Here is a 21,439-nt window from a genome sequence, read left to right as displayed (position 1 = left end):
CTTGATTGGGATATTATTTCTGAAAAAAAGCTTAGTAATGATTTTATTCATGAGTTCCAACATAAATTAAACTGGAATAAAATGTTGAAAAACAGGCGTTACTCTCCTGATTTTTTATACAAGTATGTTCATTGAATTAATCAGGACGATGTTTGTCGTTATCAGCAGTTAACAGAAAACTTTTTGACTCAACATTATGATTGTCTAAACTGGGATCTTGTGTCCCAATATCAAAAACTGACACAAAATTTCATTTTAACTTTTAAACATTTACTCAGTATGAAACTTGTTTGTAAGCATCAACAATTGCACGAAGACATTATTAACTTGAAGAACTTGAAAATGATGTGGATTGGCAGATTATTTCAAAATATCAAGATTTATCCGAAGAATTTATGGAAAATTTCAAGCATAAAGTTGATTGGTGTAGTATCATTAGTAATCAGAAACAATTAACAACCAAATTTATATCAAATAATTATCAATTTGCTCTAATTTATGTTTTAGCGAAAATATGTGAAAAGCTTTAATTTTTTAAAATATAATTAATACATTTATACACTTATGTTTTTTGTATACTTACTGCTTATTCCCGAATTGATGTAAATGTTCTTTTTATTTCAATAAAAAAAGATAGAGTATCATTGCTGTCAATTATTTTTTTAAAAAATACACATATATAGCGTAAAAGAATAGATAATTTTGAAATAGTGAATAGTGTGTTCCGATTCATGACAGTACGCACGATTCATTATTTCTTTTGATATCTAAATCGTCAATGGAAAAATTATAAAATATTATATAATATTTTTTTAGTCAACAGATGATGCCACGAGATCTTAACAAAAGTTATATATAAATATTAGTTCTTTTAAATATAAAAGCTTAATAATATATATATATAAATATTAGTTCTCTTAAATATAAAACTTTAAAAATAAAATATCGATTCTCTTATATAAAATACTCTTATATCTCTCATATATATAAAATACTCTTATATATTAAAAATATATATATAAAACTTTAAAATATTGATTTTCCCATATAAATAAATATATTAAAAATATTAATTCTCTTATATCTATATAAAATACATATAAAACAGCGATTTATTTCAAAAACCCTCGCTCAAATCATGCGGAAAAGTATATCCGAAGGGGTACCTAAGATGGGTGTGGTTCGGAGGTGCTTGAGGGCTTTTGGGATCCACATTATTTCAGAATCCGTGTAGGGATTTTGAAATTATGCCTTATTTTTGCCCCTGCTTGGCGTCTTTCTCTCGAAATATTGAGGGACTCTGAAATAAAAGTTATAACTTGTTAAACTTTTAACAAATTATCTCAGAGTCTCTCATACTAATACTACTATTATTGAATGGTTTTTAACAGATATTTTATAAATATTGGATGATCTGTTTGAAGCAATACACATAGTAAATTTCATAAGTTCACAAAACTTGAACCACATTGAAAAAGAACTAAATTGAACAACTGCTTATACAACTACATAAATTGTAGCCTGATATATTCAATAGGGGAAAAAAGTGAAATCTACTCCGCACGCGGCGCTAGTATCGACAAGGTTGTAAACAGACTAAGCGATACGTTGTCGGTTCTAAAGTACGATTTGTTAATTCTTTAAACAAAAATCCAATAATTATTTTAAGACTGGGTAATGGCTGATGGAGGTTTTAACATCAGGAATAACTAATTACTAAAGATGTTGTGGTAAATATACCCACTTTTATGAGAGGAAAAGCACAGCTGAGCAGCAGTTTGTCATCTCGAGACAGAAAAATATCTAGTAAAAGAATACATATTGAACGTATTATAGGAATGGCTCGTACTGTACATATAAAATTTTGAAGCAACACATGCATCCGACAGTAACCAAACTTGGCAGTGAAATTATATTTATATGTTTTATGTTATGCAATTTTAGACCATGCATTGTTGGCAGAGATTCTTAATTTGTTTCACTGTTAGTCTAGCTCTCTATTAATACCGTATATAAATTTTTTTCCATTCTAGACCCTAGCCTAATTTAAGTTTTCCATCTATAGTATTTTTAAATTTTTGTCTGTTTATAAATTCTAAGATTAAGAATGTATACTATCATACACAGTAAGGTCTTCATTGTGGAACTTCAATTCAAAGTAATATAGTGGTTTTAAAATTTGTACTATAGTTGAATAAATACTTGTAAGCTAATAAAAGAATTTTAATCTTTAAAACAAAATCTCTTTTTATTATTTAAAAAAATTCACACTATACACCATCTAGAAAAATTTTACATAAACTCAAATTGTAAAATAACAATTAGCTCAATTATTTTATAAACTTAATGTTTATAAAACATTTTTTTTAAAAAAGAACTGGCTTAATATGCTCATGGAAAAACATAATTAGTGTTTCAATCATGTCTGCAATGAATTTATTATCTCTTGGAATGATACAAACTTTGAAGTCACTTTTTGTGTAAATAAACAGATGAGCAACTTGTCTATTTGTCACTGCTAATTGTCCTTGGATTTGATGAAAATAATCATGATTCTGTTTTAAAGTAATTTTGTCATCAGTACATTCCAAATATGGTATCTTTAGCACATTCACAGGAAGTTTAAAACTGGAGTAAGGACATTTAACTTCTAATATTTTATCATCATCCAATAGCCCATCTGGACTTGCAGCTAAGAATGGGTATTTTGAATGAAGAAACATGCCACATTCTTTCACAGGAGTATTTACAAAAGAATATGTTTCAATTGCTTTTTTTTTTTTCATATCTTAAGCCGTGAGAAATTGCCTTACTTTTTATTGGCCTACTTGACAGTAATGAGCCACACAATTTTAGTCTGTTTGTTAATTTTAATTTACAAACTTTTCCAAAGTTTGAAGATGTCAAATGCAACAAATGTTCCTTCTTCCAAACTGCACTTTTTCATTGTAATCTGGTCTCTTTTTCCAAATGTTTTATGTACTCCCTACTTGCTTCAGTTACATATAAAGCACTTAAACACATTTCAGACATTGTGCTTTTGCAATCATGATCTGACTCTAAAGCCCTCATGTTTGCTGGTTGCCTTAATTACAATATCGGTATTGCACAACCACTTTGCATGTTCATTGCCAAATTAATAACAAAGTTTGTATAATCAGGGATTGTACTACCAGATGGTCTGGGGTCAAATTTTATGTCTTCCAATCATTTTCTTTTCATTCCTTTCTTCTTAAATAAATGAAATGGAAGCTCACTAGCCTTAACTGGGGAACCTTTATGTTGGCAGGTAGGCTGATGGAATGTTTGTAGAACCTGTGTGCATGTTTTGTGACACTTATATGTGCCTGTTCTTCCATATTCTTCTATTGCCAATAGTGTTACACATACATGTTTGCAATACGCTTTAGGCCCTTTACCTGCTGTACATTCACATATTACATTTTCTATAACCCCATCATCTGTAATTACTAAATCTGTGTAAATCTGTTCCCCTTGGTTAATTCAGATTTTACATTACCTTTAAAATATAAAAAATGTTTCTCTTTTGTTCCTCTTATTATTAATAAGAATTCATTAAAATACATCTGCACAGCAGACAGTGGCATTCTTTGATCTGACATCTCCATGTAGGCATCAATTCTCTCTATAGTCAAAACTGGTATTTGTAAACTTGGAGAGAGATCCTTATATTCAGATGAATCAAGAAGTTTGAGTTCAGGAGAGCTATCACAGGATATAGAAAAATTATGAGTTTCCTGATTCTTCTCATGCCAGTAACCTGAAAATTATTGTAAACAAGTTTAATAACTAGTTAAGATATGATCACCAATATTTTATTTAGTTTTTTCTGTCTCGTTGACAGGAAAGGCAAAAATTATTATTATATATTATATTCTTACCTTAATATATTACATATAATATAAAAATAAACAGTATAAGGTAACTGAACAGTATTGACAAGCACCTAAATATGGCATATATATAGTGTATGCCAGATTTAGTAAAAGAAAATGGGCAAAAATTCACTTGTACAAAAAGTTTATTGGTGAAGAAATTAGTCTTATTGCATTAAATTATTGAAACAAGATGACTTGTGACCAATAAAAAAGACATTTTGATTATATTTATTTTAAATACTCCAAATATTGTTTTCTCTTGGTAAAAGATTAAGATATATATCTCTTATATTGTCTTAGAACTTCATAGAAAGTAGTTTTGTTTGTATTGATTGTTCTAAATTACAGTGATAACCTATTGGTACAGTTAACATTTCAGATACTGGTATAAATTGGTTATAATATGTCAGGCTCAGTACATGACCATATTCCAAAGGAAAAAAAAATTTATTTTAATTAAAGTTTTGACCTTATGTATTGGTTAGACAAATGTGAAAGGAATCAATGACAACTTTACTGATCTTTAAATGTTTTTATCGACGAAAAATGTGCATTTTGTGAAATCTTATCCTTAAAACTTTCATCTACTGGTAAGTTACCTTATCATGTAATAGTTATAAGGACTTGAAATTATAAATGTAATAATTAACGATAAAAATGTAGATGTAGATTATTTTAACTTACCTTTCTATTAAATCGGCTTTTCTACCAGCTAACTTGGCATTGTACTTTTTTAATTCTTCCTTTAATTGTACCGTTGTTAACCTTCCTAAAAAATATTTTCGTTCTTCCATTATTATAAAGTAAGCTATCCTTCGAATGGAACAGTTTGTTTACAACCGTATCGATATGTGCGACACCTATATCAACTACATAAATTGTAGCCTGATATATTCAATTAACCAAGGATCTAAAATAACAAAGACCTTTATATCAAACTATGTAGTTTAATTATCTGATTAATAGAACTATTTTACTCATTAATAATCTTTTTGACTATTCAAAATATTTGAAACTATTCTATATATTTATATTGTAGCCTTCACTTTCTTCTTATTCTCGTTTGGTAATTCATGATGTACCTGTTCGTGTTATACCAGTTAAATTTTGGGATGAATTTCAAGAACCAGAAATGTTACAGTTTGATGTAAGTAATCCTTTTATTGATTAAAAGTGAAATGGATTAAAAAATAAATAACTGAAAAATTATAATGAACATATAAATTCCAATATTCAAAATAAATATTGCTGATATGTATCAATATTTGATAAAATTTAAAAAAATTTCAGTTGTTGATTAAAATTAGTTTATTCAATGGAATATTCTGCAAAAAATATTGTGGAGATAGTGGCTCTGTAAGTGGCTGTATTTTGAAGTTGAATTTATGTGAAGCTATAACATTTACCCCCATATTCATCAACATGAGATAGAGTTAAAAGTTAACCAATGAGCGTTCACATACTAAAAGTAAAGCGGTGATTGGTTAACTCAAGATTTAACTCTAACTCACATTGGTTAATATGGGGGTTAAAGTGCTAAAGTTCAAGTCACATGACTCTTGGTGCTTAAAAAGTTATGGCTTATATTTATAACATTTTGATATTCCAGAGAATTTGTAACCTAGTGAGTTTTGTAAAATTGTAAAATTCAAATGAATTCATTCACTAGAAAAAGTGTTTTTACTTCTCCTGAACAATTTGTTTTTTGGCATTTACAACATTATGGCATTTCATGCTTCATTTATATATTTATCTGATGTCAGATAAGTATATCATTTCTATGAAATTGAAGTTAGTATAAAAATAAAAACCATATATGTAGTACAGTGGCGTGCTGTCATTGGAAGCGGTGGAAGCGCCACTTCCCTTGTATTTTTTAAAACAGGGATGAGCAACACGCAGCCAGCGGGCCGCTTGCGGCCCGTTAAACATATTTATGCTGCCCGCCAAGCATTTCTAAAATTGAATTTATTTTATTGACTTTCTCCCATCAATATATTGTTATAAAATTAATTATAATAAAATGGTAGTACATACTAAATCAAAACAATTTTTTGTGACGAGTTACTCACTTGTCGGTGACTTGTTTAAACATGCAATACGAACGCGCCGCGTCTGTGCTTGTTTGTGTTTTTGCTTCTGTCACACAATCAGACTGGTAAGCTGTTAACTAGCAATTTTGGCAATTCTTGTGTTTCTTGAAAGGCGTGAGTGCAATATTATTGTCAAAAAGGTAATATTAGAGGTTTTTTTTATTCAAAATTAAGTTTTCCTACAAATTTTTTTTACTTTCAAATTTTTAATCCATAATAGCATGTCGGAAAAGCAAACAAAAAATGGAAGGTTGCGGATGAGCACAGGCATTTCCAAGAAAAGTGGAAATTTGATTATTTTTTCACTTTCGTCAAAGATAAAGCTGTATGCTTAATATGCTCAGAGACTGTGTCGACATTAAAAGAATATAACATAAAAAGGCATTACAATACAAAACATGAACAACAATATAAAAACTTAACAGGACAACTCCAGATAGATAAGTTTAATCAAATGGAGAAAAACTTGGGAAACCAACAGGCTATTTTTAAAAATCAAGCTATTTTATCAAATACAGCAGTAAAGGCTAGTTTTGTTGTCAGTCAAATACTGGCAAAAAAATGAAACCCTTTACGGATGGAGAGATGATAAAAGAATGTCTGATTGCTGTTGCAGAAATAGCATTTCCTGATAAAATAAATATTATTTCAAACATTAGTTTATCAAGATTTACCATTGCAAGGAGAATTGAAAACTTGTCCGAGAACATAGCAACAACCCTTCGTGAACGCATTGCAAAATTCGAATACTGTTCTTTGGCACTTGATGAGAGTTGCGATACTAGTGATACAGCACAACTGGCTATATTTTTACGTGGTATTGACACCAAATTTAATATTACCGAAGAATTGTGTTCACTGATTCCAATGCAAGGGACTACAACTGGCAAACACCTGTACGATGAACTAAAGTCTGCATTGGAAAATTTTTCAATTTCATTAGAAAAGATTATTGGTATATCGACAGATGGAGCACGAGCAATGTCAAGCACGGAGGTAGGAGTATCGGGAAGGCTATTTCAAGACATTAAAAAGGTCGCAGGAAGGGAAATATTCGTTAACCACTGCATAATTCACCAGGAAAATTTGTGTGCGAAAAGATTGAGTTTGCCACATGTTACAGTACCAATAATTAAACTAATCAATTTTATAAAGTCGCGCGTGTTAAATCACCGTGAATTTAAAGAATTCCTGAAAGATTTAGAAACTGAATATGGCAACGTGGTTTTTAATACCAAAGTATGTTGGCTTAGTAGAGGTGCAATGCTAAAAAGAGTATACAACTCAAAAAGCAAAATACAATTGTTCTTGGATATGAAGGGATATGCCTTTCCTCATTTTGGTAATAAAGAATGGATGTGCGATTTTGGGTTTCTTATCGACATGACTCAGCATCTCAATGATCTTAATGTGGAACTTCAAGGCAAAGGACAGTTTATTTACAATTTGTATGATAAAATTCAGGGCTTTGAGAGCAAATTAAAATTGTGGAAACAGCATCTTATGCAGAATAATGTGTGTCACTTTCCACATTTAGAAAAAGAAAACGTTACTACTACTCAAAAATATGCACAATATATAGACATTTTAATCAACAAATTTCAATTATGATTCCAAATGTTCAAAGCTGAGAAGACAGCGGTTTCCACGAAAAATGTTTTCCTTGCCATTTAATATCGATGTGGATACAGTTCCCAAAGACTTTCAAATGGAAGTGATTGACATGCAGAATAATACCGATTTAAAAAATGTATTTTTCTCAGTAAACATCGAAAATTTTTATAAATCTTATGTGATTTATAAAAATGCAAAGCAAATGATGTCTCTGTTCGGAAGTACATATGTTTGCGAACAATTATTTTCAACCATGAAATTAATCAAAAATGACCACCGATCAAGACTGAGTGATGCACGATTAGAAAGCTGCATACGTGTCGCTAGCTACCTGATCAATTTCGGCTGATATTGATCAGCTTGTATCGAAAAAACAGAGCCAAATTTCTCATTAAAAATTTCAAGTAAATTCGTTTTTCTGTTCTTTTCTTGTTTGTTTTTATTTTGCATTAAAATTTGTATATGAAATCTTTACTTTTTTTAAATTTTATATTTTTTTATTCTAATGTTTATTATAAATAAAGTTTTGTAAATTATTAATAAGTGTTACTTTGTGTGTGGCCTGCCAAAAAATTTTAAAATTTAAATTGGCCCGTTGATTAAAAAGGTTGCTCACCCCTGTTCTAAAATATAAATTTTCATATTTTAATGTAGTTTGAATTAATTAAAATTAATATTTTATTATAATTGCATTATGTATCTTATTACAAATTTCTATACTACATGTGAAATAAACGATAAGATTGCTATTGTATATTTAAATATCAGTGGTGGAATGGAAGCGCTGTATTGTCGAAACCAGGTCAGCTTTCAAGCAGCCAGATTATAGGCAGTGGTGCATGCACTTTACAGAGCACCAATCTCACACAGTTTAGCTGGTGGAAGCTACACATGTATAACACTTCCAATGTTTCTATCTAGGACCGGTTCTGGGCTGCATTTGCACATGCGCTTTACAGAGCACCGACCTCACATGGTTTAGCTGGTAGAAGCTACACATGTATAACGCTTCCAATGATTCTATCCCGGACCGGTTCTGGGCGGTCTGGGATAGAATCATTGGAAGAGTTATACATTGTGGTTCTGTTAGCTGCCCTCACCCGATTATGTGAATCGTAAGTACATTTATAACTTAACCCAACTAATAGGAATTTACTGGTATGTTTTTATGATAGTTCTGTACAGTTGACAAAAGTTAAAAAAAAAATCCATTAAAATATTTGATATTTTTATTCTGCTCTCCCATCTTATATTACTTACGGATTTCAAAGTTAAACCAGTGATATTACGATTTCGTATGCCCCATCTATAAGGGTATGTAGAAAAAACCTGTACAATTCTTGTACAATGTTAAAAAATTAAATGTTACTTTGGCAGCATCATTTAGAACCAAATTTAATGAATGAGACGCACAAGGTACAAAAAAGCTCCAGAATTTATTTCCCTTAAATTTACGATTTATGTATCCATTGTCATAAAAATTTGTCTTTCCACTGTTTTCTCAAGACTACAGATATTGAAGTACAAAGTAACTGGTTTCGACTTATTTCTACTTAAGAAGTAATTAAATAATTAAGAGATTAGAGAATTGGGGACATAAATAAAACCCTGCTGAAAGAGCAAGAATTTTACTTAAACAAAAGCTTAACCGAACCAATCTCTAGCCAAGTGCAGTGAGGACTATTTTCTTCGTAATATTAGATAATAAAGACAGAAATTTTTCCAGTTCAATGGGAGTGACTAAAAAGTTGTAAATTTTGGAAATTTTCATGGACACTGGTTCTAAAACAAATTAGTTAGAAAACAAATGACAAACAAACTACTTTACAACAACCCTGTCGTGTTCTTTGAGGTACACTAGTGATGCAACGAGAGGCATTTGACATTGACTGGTACCGGCACCCTCGGGATTTGGCATGCACACACTGCACACCTACCTGGACCGTCTCTGATTCCATCATTAGCCACTCGTATCGAGCTATTTGACTAAGATGACCAGCATGATTCTGTTGTTAAAGGAAAAGTATGATGTACAGGGGCAAGCCACTACAAATTTAAGGTGGAGAGCATATATTTTAAATTAAATAAATTAAAAATATGATAAAAAAAATTGCAGCCTGGCATTGCAACAATGTCACAATAAATAATTTCTTGTAATTTTTATTCTTTAATTCTATTTTGAAAATTTTTTAATATTTTTACAAATTTTATTATACCTATATAATTATATTCAAATTTGATTAATAAATTTTTAAAATTTGATTTTTCAACTTGAAGATGATGATTATAAATATTTATTATAGAATTGTATCTTAAAACATTAAAATAAATATGATGATATATTTTTTTTATCATTGTCATATATTAAATTGTTAAATATAAAGGATTTAAAAAAGTTATATAATAGATTTTGGAGATGGATTCATTTTCCTACCACAAAATGTTGAAGGTCCACACAGAATATTTTCATGGAGTAGAATTACTTATAATTTATAATTTGATGACTTCCATTTAAATCATCGTAACTTTTCTTTAAAAGTTGTACAGATTTGCTAAATTTTTGAGTCGTTAATACTTTCTCAGATTAAAATTTTGATTTAGGTTTGTGTTTCCCCCATCAAATTTTTAAGTTATGTAAATGAGCATTATTTGTTGTATTTTATTGTTATTATTTTAGCATAATACAATAAAATAAATAATGAATTTTTTCATAGGTTTCTCTCTATATGCCACCACTGAAGATTGTCAGAAATATAATAGATCGAATGAAAAATCTTGATTCATTTGTGGTTTGTATTCTGCCTTTATTTGCTTATTTGATATTATTAAATTCATAAAATACTGCTAAATTCAGTGACCAAAAATATATAATATAAAAAAATTTTCAGCTCCATTTAGGTCTTCCACAGCATTGAACACACAAATGGAACAGAATACTTTTATAATTCAAACCTGAATTGTAAAACATTTCAAATCATATATGAATAAATTCAAAATTATTTTTAAATAGCTGAAAAGAATAATAAAATTTAAAATTGTAGAGTTTTAAAAATAAATAAATAATAAAATATACAACTTTTTATATTAACAGAAATGAATTTACTCTTAACAACAAAGTGAGAAAGTTATCTCAATCTAAGTCATTTGTGAAAGAGGTGATTTACTTCAAGTGCATAAGCAGTTAAGTCATTTGGCAAGTCTTATACAGGTAGATCATCTGAATATTTATGACATTTATTTTTATAAAGGACATTTGAGTCAAATAAAATCAAATACAGAAAATCAGAAATTGCCTTTTATGCTCTTAAGCTTAAAGTAAACTCACTTCCTATGAAATTTCATGAAAATGAAAGTTGAATCTAATTGAAGAAAATAAACAATTACAAACAGTAAGAACATCAATTACTGTCTGTGATTACAATGGACATTAGATCATAAAATACCGTATATTTTCGCAGATAAGACAAGGTATAAATTTTCGTCAGTCTTATAGTTTTAGCATATATCTGTTCTATAAGATAACCCTCAAACTATCAACAGCCTATGAATTTAGTTAAGATCAGTGATCATCATCTGGATAATAATATTGTATAGCATATATGAAATTACCGTATTTACTCGCATATAAGACGAGGCTTTTATTCATTTATCACAGCTTCAAATTCATATGCATGAGCGAAAGATTCTTTGTGTTTTTGCAAATAATTTTTGTGAATCATATATTTGCATTTTTTACTGTATGCTTACCCTCTTGTGTTTTAAAAAACGTAAGTATTTTATCTAGGTAGTTTGAAATGTTCTTGTATATTGTCAGGAGTAAAGATGAATAGCAATAGGAAAAGCAAAGCTTTTGAATTGAATTCCAGATTGAAATTCCAAAATCACACTGTAGTGCAATATAAGTTTTAATCCATTCGCACATGAAAACAGATGATCATTCGGAAATCAGAATTTGGAGAAACTCGTAAGTGTAATCAACGGAGAGTGGATTCAATTGTTAAAAATTGGCAAGAAAAAGGTTCCCAATTGTACAGCTTTATATGAACAAATTATGTTGTCAATTTTACAAGATTTTTCCTTAAAATTTAAAATGCCAGTAATTTTTGCAGGTCAATGTGTTCATTTACATTCATTTGATATTTTACTTGTGATTAAACAAAATAAAATTAGAATTGTATTAATAAATCTAATTTTCTTTATTTTGATCTTTAAAGTCACACCTTGTCCTATATGCGAGTAAATACTGTATGTCCTATTTGCAATTTTTCAAATGAACAAATTTTATTTTCATGCGTCTGGCAGCACTGCCTTGCAATTGTTGTAAACATTCACACTGATTCGGGCATTTGGGTAATGGCCTTGACTATTCACAAAAATGTCGTATGGGCTATTCTATTTTGTGGGCATACCCTACTCTCTACTTGTAAATAATTACGGTTTGTCCATTTTTTTATAATGATTTTAATTTATATAAATTTCAATCTAATTTTTTTTGTATGTGTCCTATAAGACAACCCTGGATTTTGGGGGCCTTTTTTTATGATTCAACTAGCGTCTTATTTGTGGAAATATATGGTAGATTTCATTATATTCTTTGAATAATTTTATTTTAATTTTGAAGTTATGGAAGTATTTCTGTATGTATTAATTGTCTTCATTAATGAACAAAATGCTTATGTTATAGATCTCTCTTAGATTTGTCTATCAGAATTAGTTAATTACCAGTATTTCTTTTGTTTATAATTAAATGTAAAAATTAAAAATATAAAATTATTATTTTATCTTATCTTCCTTTATATTTGTTAAGGATTTTAAAACTGTTAAGTACCAAAGTATATTTTGAGTTAAAAGTTAACATTTAATATTGCTCTATAACCGACATTTTTATTTTGAAATCATTTCACTGCCAGTGTTTTTTTTTTCACTTTATTTGACTCTTCCACATTTGAAACACTGATTTTAAAATTAATTTCAAAGGTAAAGGTAATGTGCTTATTTTACGTTCGATTTTATTAATAATTCGAATGTAAAATAACATAGGATGATCTGAGTTGAAGTTTAAAATGTTCCTTAATAACATGTTTTATCAGAAGCAAGCAGTTTTATTTTATTTTATTCTTTAATGGAAGTGTCCAGTTTATGCATTAACATTGTTTTGAATAATTTTTTATTAACAAAATACATTTGTTTATAAACTGAATAATATATCACATTATGTGCTACAAATAATGAAAATTAGATTTTGTTTTATTTGCTTTTAAAATAAGACTTAAGACTAAAAAAAAAGGAGAATTTTCGAATTTTATTAAAAGTTTGCAAAAAATTTCAAAACTTTTAATGTTCTTTTTGTTGCTTTCAAAATGTTAGCCAATCTCAGTTTCCAATAGTTGATATTTACTAGCAGTAATTCCAAAGTACTGTGGTAAAAATTTGATGAACTGTTGTCCAGAAATATTTTAAAAATTTTATTCATGGTTTTTATGTTGGTTGAAACTGTTTTTGTGAGATGTGAGGATAAAAATTTTATATTACCTAATAAAATTTACTTACTGTAAAGAATTTATTACCTATATGGATAAAATTTCAGATTGGAATTATCCTTGATAGTAAAATGATTTTTCTGCTATATTAATAAAATTGCTAAAAGTTTGGATGTTCACAAAGATATTCTTTAGAAAAACTTTTTATTTCAACCTATACTTCAATCAATAATTTATATGAGTTTTCAATCATTTATAGATTATGGATTATTGATTTGAGCTTCTGCCTCAACTCTGATTCTGTAATATGTACCTTATTCTGCTTTCTGGAACTAAACACATGCAACATATTTTGACAATCTTAATTTATAAATTTTTTAACTATTTCATTGATCTGAAAGTTTCTTCATATCTCAGCAAGAATTACATGAAACAAACATGTTTGCATAATTCACAAAAAATCACTTATGATGCAATGATCTTTTTTAACTGAGTAGCATAGTATTTAAAAGAATTTGAAAATTTGTTTGCATATTGATTGTTTTAAGATTTAAAAGACTATATATATCAGATTTGTACTTATAAAACTTAAAAGCACACAAAATTCAGTAAATGAACATTTGTAATTGTTTTTTTGTTATTTTCTTGTGATTTTATTAGGATATGATTGTTTTTTTGGGGAGGTCAAATAACCACTTCATGGCATTGCAAACCAAGTTGTTATATGGCCTTACCAATTAAATAATTACTTAAAAATTAAAATTAATAAATAAACTTATTAATAGTAATATAATTGAGCCATTCACAAATTGATTAACTCCACATTTCGAATTTTTTAAAATTTTAGTGTCAGAGCACTTGATATACTTGTAACTTTTTACATTCATAATAAGTTTCCTTAATAATAATCAGGACTACTTAATGACAAAAATTTATTGGCCATTGAAAAAATTTTATTTATTTCAGAAGCCAATCTAATTAACTCCATACTGTAACGTAAATCTGCCAGCGCACACTGCAATTGCAATACTGCAGTGTGCGCTGATCAATGCCTTGTAGATAACAGTAAATTATTTAATATTATCTCATCACAAAAAGTAAGTAAAAGAAATTAGTTAGTTACAGTCCAACTGCCGCAGAAGTAAATATACTTGTGGAATATTGAACAATTGTTTTAATTTTGGTGGCAATTGTTTTTAGAAAAAAAAAAAGTTATGCCATTATATCAAGATGGATGAAACTAAAAATAATTTTTTTTGTTCCTCCTATTAAACATGATTTGTATAAAAATTTAAGAACAAATCAACATTATGGGACTTGAAATAATGCTGATGAAGAAGATATCATTTCTGTTGCTAGGTAATCAATTTAAACAAAATAACAATAATAACCATTGTAACAGTAACAGAACAGTTATTATTTATTTTTGCAAAAAATCTTTAACAAAAAATGTACGATAATGAAGTTTCTCTATAATAAAAAAAACTATGTAGAAACTGAATTCAATGTTAGTATGTTTTTAACTTGCCAAATTGATTAACTCCTTCAATCTTAGCAAAATCGTAATAACATAGAGATTATAGCATATCTATGCTATCTTATACATTTTATATGTCGTTAAATAAAAGCTATATCTACAATAATACATTCTACAATGTTTATTTGAATTTATATTTTAAAAAAGATTTTAAAAAAGGTGTATATTACTTTGTCACTTTTCTCCACTTTTTGTTTTATGGAGTTAATTGATTTGGCAAGTGAGTGGCACAATTATATGTGTGTTACTATGAAGTACATAGTTTTTATTTCTATAATTTATTACATAATTTAAATTGTGACAAAATAATGGAGTATTATTTATAGTTGTTTAATCTGTAACAGATTATAAAGATTATTATAAAGATAAAGTATTACATAAATTACAGCAAAAAAGTGTATAACAACATGAAATGCTGTAATTAGCTACTAAAAATGGTTAGGAGATTAGGCTTGTAGTATATGTACCATAGAGAGAGACATACACTAAGTGAGTGAATAATAGTTCCTGAATATAATAGCAAACTATTAATAGAACAAAATAAAGAACTGTAAAGAAAATACAGCAAGATTGTTTTTATTAAGTAAAGTAGAAATCAAAAGATAATTTTTTTCATTTTATGAAATAAAACAGATTGTTCAAATGCACAATTTTCATTTACCTAAAGAAACTTGATAAATGTGTAACCAGGAAATTGTTAATGAGAAATTATGTTTGTAAATCATTTTCCATTAACAAATGACTACATTGGGTGAAAGTGGACTAAAAAGAAGGATTAAATGATAAATGCAGTTATTATTATTAGAAATTAAATTTTATTCTGGATAGTTTTCTGAGAATTTATTATAAAATATTAATCTATTTAAAAAATTCTTTATATTATATAAATACATTAAATACATCAATAAAGGTGTATATATGTAATAATTATATGTATATTATATATATATATAGTAATGTTATTATTTGTAATTATAAAGTATAAAATTTAAAAAAGAAAACATTACTCTACTCTGCTATATATAGCTCAAAAAATTTTGCTTTATTGTCTTCACCTTGTCATCAGATCATCTCAGTTTTTGAACATTGTAATAGATTCAAATATGGAATATTCCTTACTGTGTTGAATTTAGTCTTGGAATGTCTTTTAAAGAACTTCTGTACATGTAGTCAATTTATATCACAAGTGATGCACTGTCTCTATCACCTTTAGATTTAGTCAAGTTGATCATAATGAGTAGACCCATAGTTTATGATCTTATTAAAAACTCAAAGGACTGTTACAGAGGGATCAAACTGGTGGAAGTAGCATTTTGATTGAATATGGAGATGCTGAGGAAACAAAATACTAAATAGGTGGCATTTCCTGTTCATTGTCAGACAGGTAAGAGAATATGCGGAGGATGTTTACAAAGAAAGAATACTTACTGCCTAAAATACGATATAAAATTAGACAATGGGATCGGTTATTTATTTAAAAAACTGATTAAGATATATAACTAATTCTAAAAATTTCTTCAAAAAAATTAAAATCCAGAATATAGTTTTATCATTCATATCCAAGACACAAGAGTGTATGCAGGGAGGATAGCTGCCCCCCCCCCTAGAAGAAAAATTAAAGTGTAGTAATCTGACACACAGACAACACAGCATAGACGCATCAATTTAGTATCAGTTTGAATAATGAATATTGTCTAGAGACGACTAGAGCCATTTGTCATGAAATCTCTCTCTCCCTCCCTACTTCCTCAAAACTAATATGAGTTGCTCCCCTCTAGTTCAGATCCTTGGTATGCCTCTGATCCAAGGATTATTGGATATGAATGAAAAAACTATATTCTGGATTTTAATTTTTTTGAAAAAATTTTTAAATTGTTATATATCTTAATAAATTTTTTAAATACTGCAGTTTCAGAAGAAATGATTGTGAATAAAAGGGTTAAAGTTAGACAGGAAGAGGCAAAAATTGTTATACCCAACTTTAAGAAAAATGAGATAAGAACAGCAGAAGAATTAACAGTTAGTTACCTGTAGAGTGCCAATCCTAAACAAAAACAGGAAGAACTGCCTAAATTGCTGGGTTTGGCTCACAAAGTGGCCAATCAAAGGAAACAAATAGATCAGAATGAGATTGGATTTATCCATGCAGACTGACTCTTCAGAGTTAAAAATGGCCAAATCTAAAGGTGATGCAAGTTACCCACAATGTGCAAAAGTTCTTTAAAAACATTCCAGGACTAAATCTGAAGCAGTAAGAAATATTCCACGTCTGAATCTATTACAATGTTCAAAAATTGAGACAATCTGATGATGAAATGATGACAATTCAAAAGTATTTATATGAAAAGCATATTTTTTTTTGACAACTTATACATAGCACTTAGTGAGGTAATATTTTTTTTAATAATAATCAATTTGAATTATGTAATTTTATCTAATTTGTACTCTTAAAAACTACCTTTAATGGGTGTTAACAAATGTATTCAAAATTAGACTCTGTCTGCTAATCCTGAGGGAATCTTAGTATTACAAGTTGAAAATGATATTGTGACAGTCAAGACACGTTTTACGAATTTGGAGATTCCAAGTGGAAGTAAGTTATTTTTTTATAAAATATATATATCAGGTCAGTCCATAAGTTCGTGCGTATTTTTATCTACAAAAAAAGCAGCAAAAGATTTTAATTAAATTTTATTTCAATCTATAATGTATTCACCATTATTTTGTACAATTTTTTGCCATCTCGATGGTAGCTTTTTAATCCCGTCTTCGTAAAATGATTTCGGTTTTGAATCAAAATATTCAGAAATAGCCTTTTTTACAGTGCAGACTAGTGCAGAGAGAGCATCGTCGTCGAAGTCGACAGATCTTCCCGTACGAGCCTTATCCTCCACACTAAAATCGTTGTTTCTAAATCTTTCAAACCACTTCTGCGCAGTCCTTGAACTAATTACGATTTGATTATGTACAGTATTTATTTTTTTGGCTGCATTTGTAGCATTCTCACCAAATAAAAAGTATAAAACGTGTCTTTTATATTCGTCGGTTACTTCCATTTTAACGAAAATAAACAACTGAAATGTTCACAATTCTGAACAGTATTATAGGAATGAGATCCAATTTAACACTTCGGTGTAAAAATTATCACATTAGACTGACATTTTTAACAGCAAAACAAGATTTTTCTCAAGGTCATAAAAATGCGCATGGACTTATGGACTGACCTGATATATATATATAATTAAAACAAATAGATTATTTTTTATTGTAGCTGGTCAAAATGAAGATGCAGATCCTGAATTTCCTGCTGAGGTTAGGGTTAACATAAGAAAATTAAGCCAGTTCTTGTTTGGCCAACAGGTGAATCCATTAAGAGTTATATGCAGTAAGTTTAATACTCTATCATACATGATTTGTTACATGTGACATAATAAAAAATTTTATCTATATCATTTCCAGATATCATTCATAACAAAATGATTCATTTTTTCCTACTACATGATGATGTTTCTTTGCAATTCTTTCTTCCTTGTGTTTCACGTTGACACACGTAAAAATATTTATGAAATGTAAATTTATAAATTTTATAAGAAATGTTTATAACAGTATTTCTATGTACAAATATTTTTTTGAAAATTATTACTATTAATAAAATAATCACCTCTAAGCTTTTGAGTTTCCAGTACTGTTTTAAATGTAGTAATTGAACTAACATTTTTGATTCTTAATCCAGAATCTGGTTCAGATTCTTATCGTTCCGATTGTGGAATGCCAAGAATTTTGAATGTTTCAAATACAAATTTCTTGAATCAATTAAATGCATTGATAGTACAGATTTGAATGTGTACCTATCACTGCATAACAGTTTAACTGTTTTAATGCTGTACTATCAATGCATTTAATTGATACTGGTAATTTCTCTAGAAAGTTGTATTATTACTGTTATTTAGATTGTTAAAAGTACAAAAGAAATATCTATTTAGAAAACATATTTTAAAAAAATGAGATGTTTGTTTAGTAAATTTTTTTCATGTGTATAAAATATGGAAAGAATATTTCAAACTGTAAAAAAAAATTATAAAAAATATATTTTCATATTTTATTGATACTTGTTCTTTGTTTTTTTTTCTTTTCTTACTGAGATTTTGTCAGTAAAATAAATTGTACATATATTTTAGAATGAAAATTATAATTTTATGATACTATAAATACACACAACATTAAAATTAAGTTAAATTTTAATAATCTTTCATAACTCTATTATTATGAAAGATAATAGTCAATATAATAAAAGTCAATATAATAAACATCGTAAAGCCCAATGAGCATATATATAAACATCCAATGATCACCTAAATGATCGGGCTACAATTTGGCTATTTTAAATAGTTAATACAAATTAATTTGCTACATGCCATCTCTTAACTAAATTAATAATTATAATTTAAATAATTTATTAAATAATTTAGACCTTTCTGGAAGAAAAAACTGGCCCAGGGCAGGGCTTGAACCCGCAGCCTCCGCTTGCTATGCGCTGCACTTTCCAATTGCGCCACCTGGACCTGAGCAAGCCTTCATTTCCAGAGGTATTTAAATTCGGATATAACCTTATGCGGTAATTACAGCACCAGCTGGGGATGATTCCTACACCCACAGCTTAAGAACAACTCCACTATGGCTCTCAGCCAGCTAACGGTTTACCTGGCGAGGTATATACAGGGTCATTATAATTAAAGTTCCACTTTGAAATGGCCATAAAAGGAAAGCTACTGGACAGAATGTTATCAAACTTGGTAATAGTTTACAGGAAGTCATGGGATTTTATTTTCCACAAAAAAAAAAGTTTAAAAACTCACCACCAGTGGGAAATGGTGCTGTATGCAATATTGTTAAACGAAATAAGACATGAAGACATCAGTTGAAAATGTTTTTAATCGTTTCTAAAACACGTTACAAAGCATGTTCAATGTGGTGTCCACCATTTTCTGAAAGCAAGTTAAATCACATTACTGTGTTCTCAACAGTAGCTCTTAGCATATCAGGAGGAATTTAACTTGCTTTCAGAAAATGGTGGATGCCACATTAAACATGCTTTGTAACATGTTTCAGAAATGATTAAAAACATTTCCAACTGATGTCTTTATGTCTTACTTTGTTTAACAATATTGCATACACCACCATTTCCCACTGGTGGTGAGTTTTTGAACTTTTTTTTTTTTGGCAGGAAATAAAATCCAATGACTTCCTGTAAATTATTACCAAGTTTGATAACATTCTGTCCAGTAGTTTTTCTTTTATGGCCATTTCAAAGTGGAACTTTAATTATAATGACCCTGTATATAAATATAACAAACATCACAAAGCCCAATGAGTATATAGAAACATCCAACAATTGCCTTTTCTTCCAGAAAGTTCTAAATTATTTAATAAATTATAATTATTAATTTAGTTAAAGAGAATGTGCCTAATGCCTACCTCTAGTAGCAAATTAATTTGTATCAATTATTTAAAATAGCAAAATTATAGCCCAATCATTTAGGTGATTATTGAATGTTTATATATACTCATCAGGTTTTACAATGTTTGTTATATTTATATATATACCTCGCTGGGTAAACCGTTAGCTGGCTGAGTGTCATACTGGAGTTGTTCTTAGGTCGTGGGTGTAGGAGTTGCCCTCAGCCAGTGCCATGATTAACTGCATAAGGTTATATCTAAGATTAATGTCAAATATATATGCTTAAAATGAAACCATTTCAGAAATGAAAGTAGATTATAGTTTGGGAATAAATTTGTGTGATTATATTATACAGAAAAACATGTTACATATTTTTTCCCCTCCAATTATATTTTTCATAAGTGAAAACCTATACAAAAGCTGAAAGGACACAAAGTAAATGTTAGTTTTATTATTTTAATTAACAATCAGACTTGTAAATTTGAAGATTATATTTTCTTAGTCTTATGACTGTGTTCATTATCTAGTTAAAATGTTCAAAATGTTCTCAGACTAGAATTTAAACTGTTCAAATTTAAATAAGTATTCACCATGCAATAATTCTATATTTAAATCTTGAATCTGAAGCATGGTATAACTTGCCACTATTGACAATATAATTATCATATTATATATTAGTGATGAGGATACTGTGATTGAAATAATTTTGATACATCAAAGTATTCAATTTTATTGATGATTTCTGAGTTTCATAAGAATTTGAAACTAACTGCTAATAGCATTAAATATTCAACAATGTAATCATTTAACAGGACTCTCCTTCAGGAAAATTGTCAAGGAAACTTTTATATTTGTAAAGTTGGAAAATTATTTTATTTAAATTCCCTCAGAAATGAATGAGATTGATAGTTTTTGGAATAAAGCTAAAATTATTTTGCATTATTGCAATATTGTTACTTTCTATAATTATGGAATGTAAAAACGAAAACTATGAAATTAAGTCATGGTTTTGTCCAAAAAAATTTCAACAAAAATTATGTATAATTCAAAGCATATTAAAGTTAAAAAAAAATCTGTAGAAAAGATTCTACAGAATGTTTTTTAATGTGTAAATTTTTCAGCCATTTTTAAAAACAAGTTAGATTATTCAAATTGAATAAAATGTAGTTTTTTTTTAATACTGGTAGCTCCTAAATAATTCTAATTCATTTTAGCATTAACTCTACTTACATAAATTTTTCAAATATTTTAGAATTACATATAGAAGCCATTGCAGAATCTTACTGGTTAAACTCAAGATAAATTCATGTCAAGACAGAATCCTACAATCCTAGTTTCCTACCAAAGGAAAAAATATA

General features: G+C 28.4%; 1 protein-coding gene across 2 annotated transcripts in view; it reads left to right on the top strand.

Annotated features, from left to right (window-relative positions):
• Hus1-like (Hus1-like checkpoint clamp component) overlaps nucleotides 1-18,290 on the top strand; it is a 47,285-nt gene extending 28,995 nt beyond the window's left edge. For both annotated transcript variants that reach the window (XM_067271397.1, XM_067271398.1), the window contains exons 5-9: nucleotides 4,939-5,046; nucleotides 10,321-10,395; nucleotides 17,117-17,216; nucleotides 17,895-18,008; nucleotides 18,083-18,290. In XM_067271397.1, coding sequence (XP_067127498.1) covers nucleotides 4,939-5,046; nucleotides 10,321-10,395; nucleotides 17,117-17,216; nucleotides 17,895-18,008; nucleotides 18,083-18,168 — 483 coding nt within the window. In that variant the 3' untranslated portion in view covers nucleotides 18,169-18,290. The remainder of the gene's footprint in view (nucleotides 1-4,938; nucleotides 5,047-10,320; nucleotides 10,396-17,116; nucleotides 17,217-17,894; nucleotides 18,009-18,082) is intronic.
• The last annotated feature ends 3,149 nt before the right edge of the window (nucleotides 18,291-21,439 follow it).

The sequence above is a fragment of the Centruroides vittatus genome, unplaced genomic scaffold (assembly GCF_030686945.1).
Source record: "Centruroides vittatus isolate TY-2023 unplaced genomic scaffold, ASM3068694v2 contig_397, whole genome shotgun sequence".
NCBI classification, from domain to species: Eukaryota; Metazoa; Arthropoda; class Arachnida; order Scorpiones; family Buthidae; genus Centruroides; species Centruroides vittatus.
The sequence above is the reverse complement of the archived record's forward strand: the minus strand, read 5'-3'. Positions and strand labels throughout refer to the sequence as shown.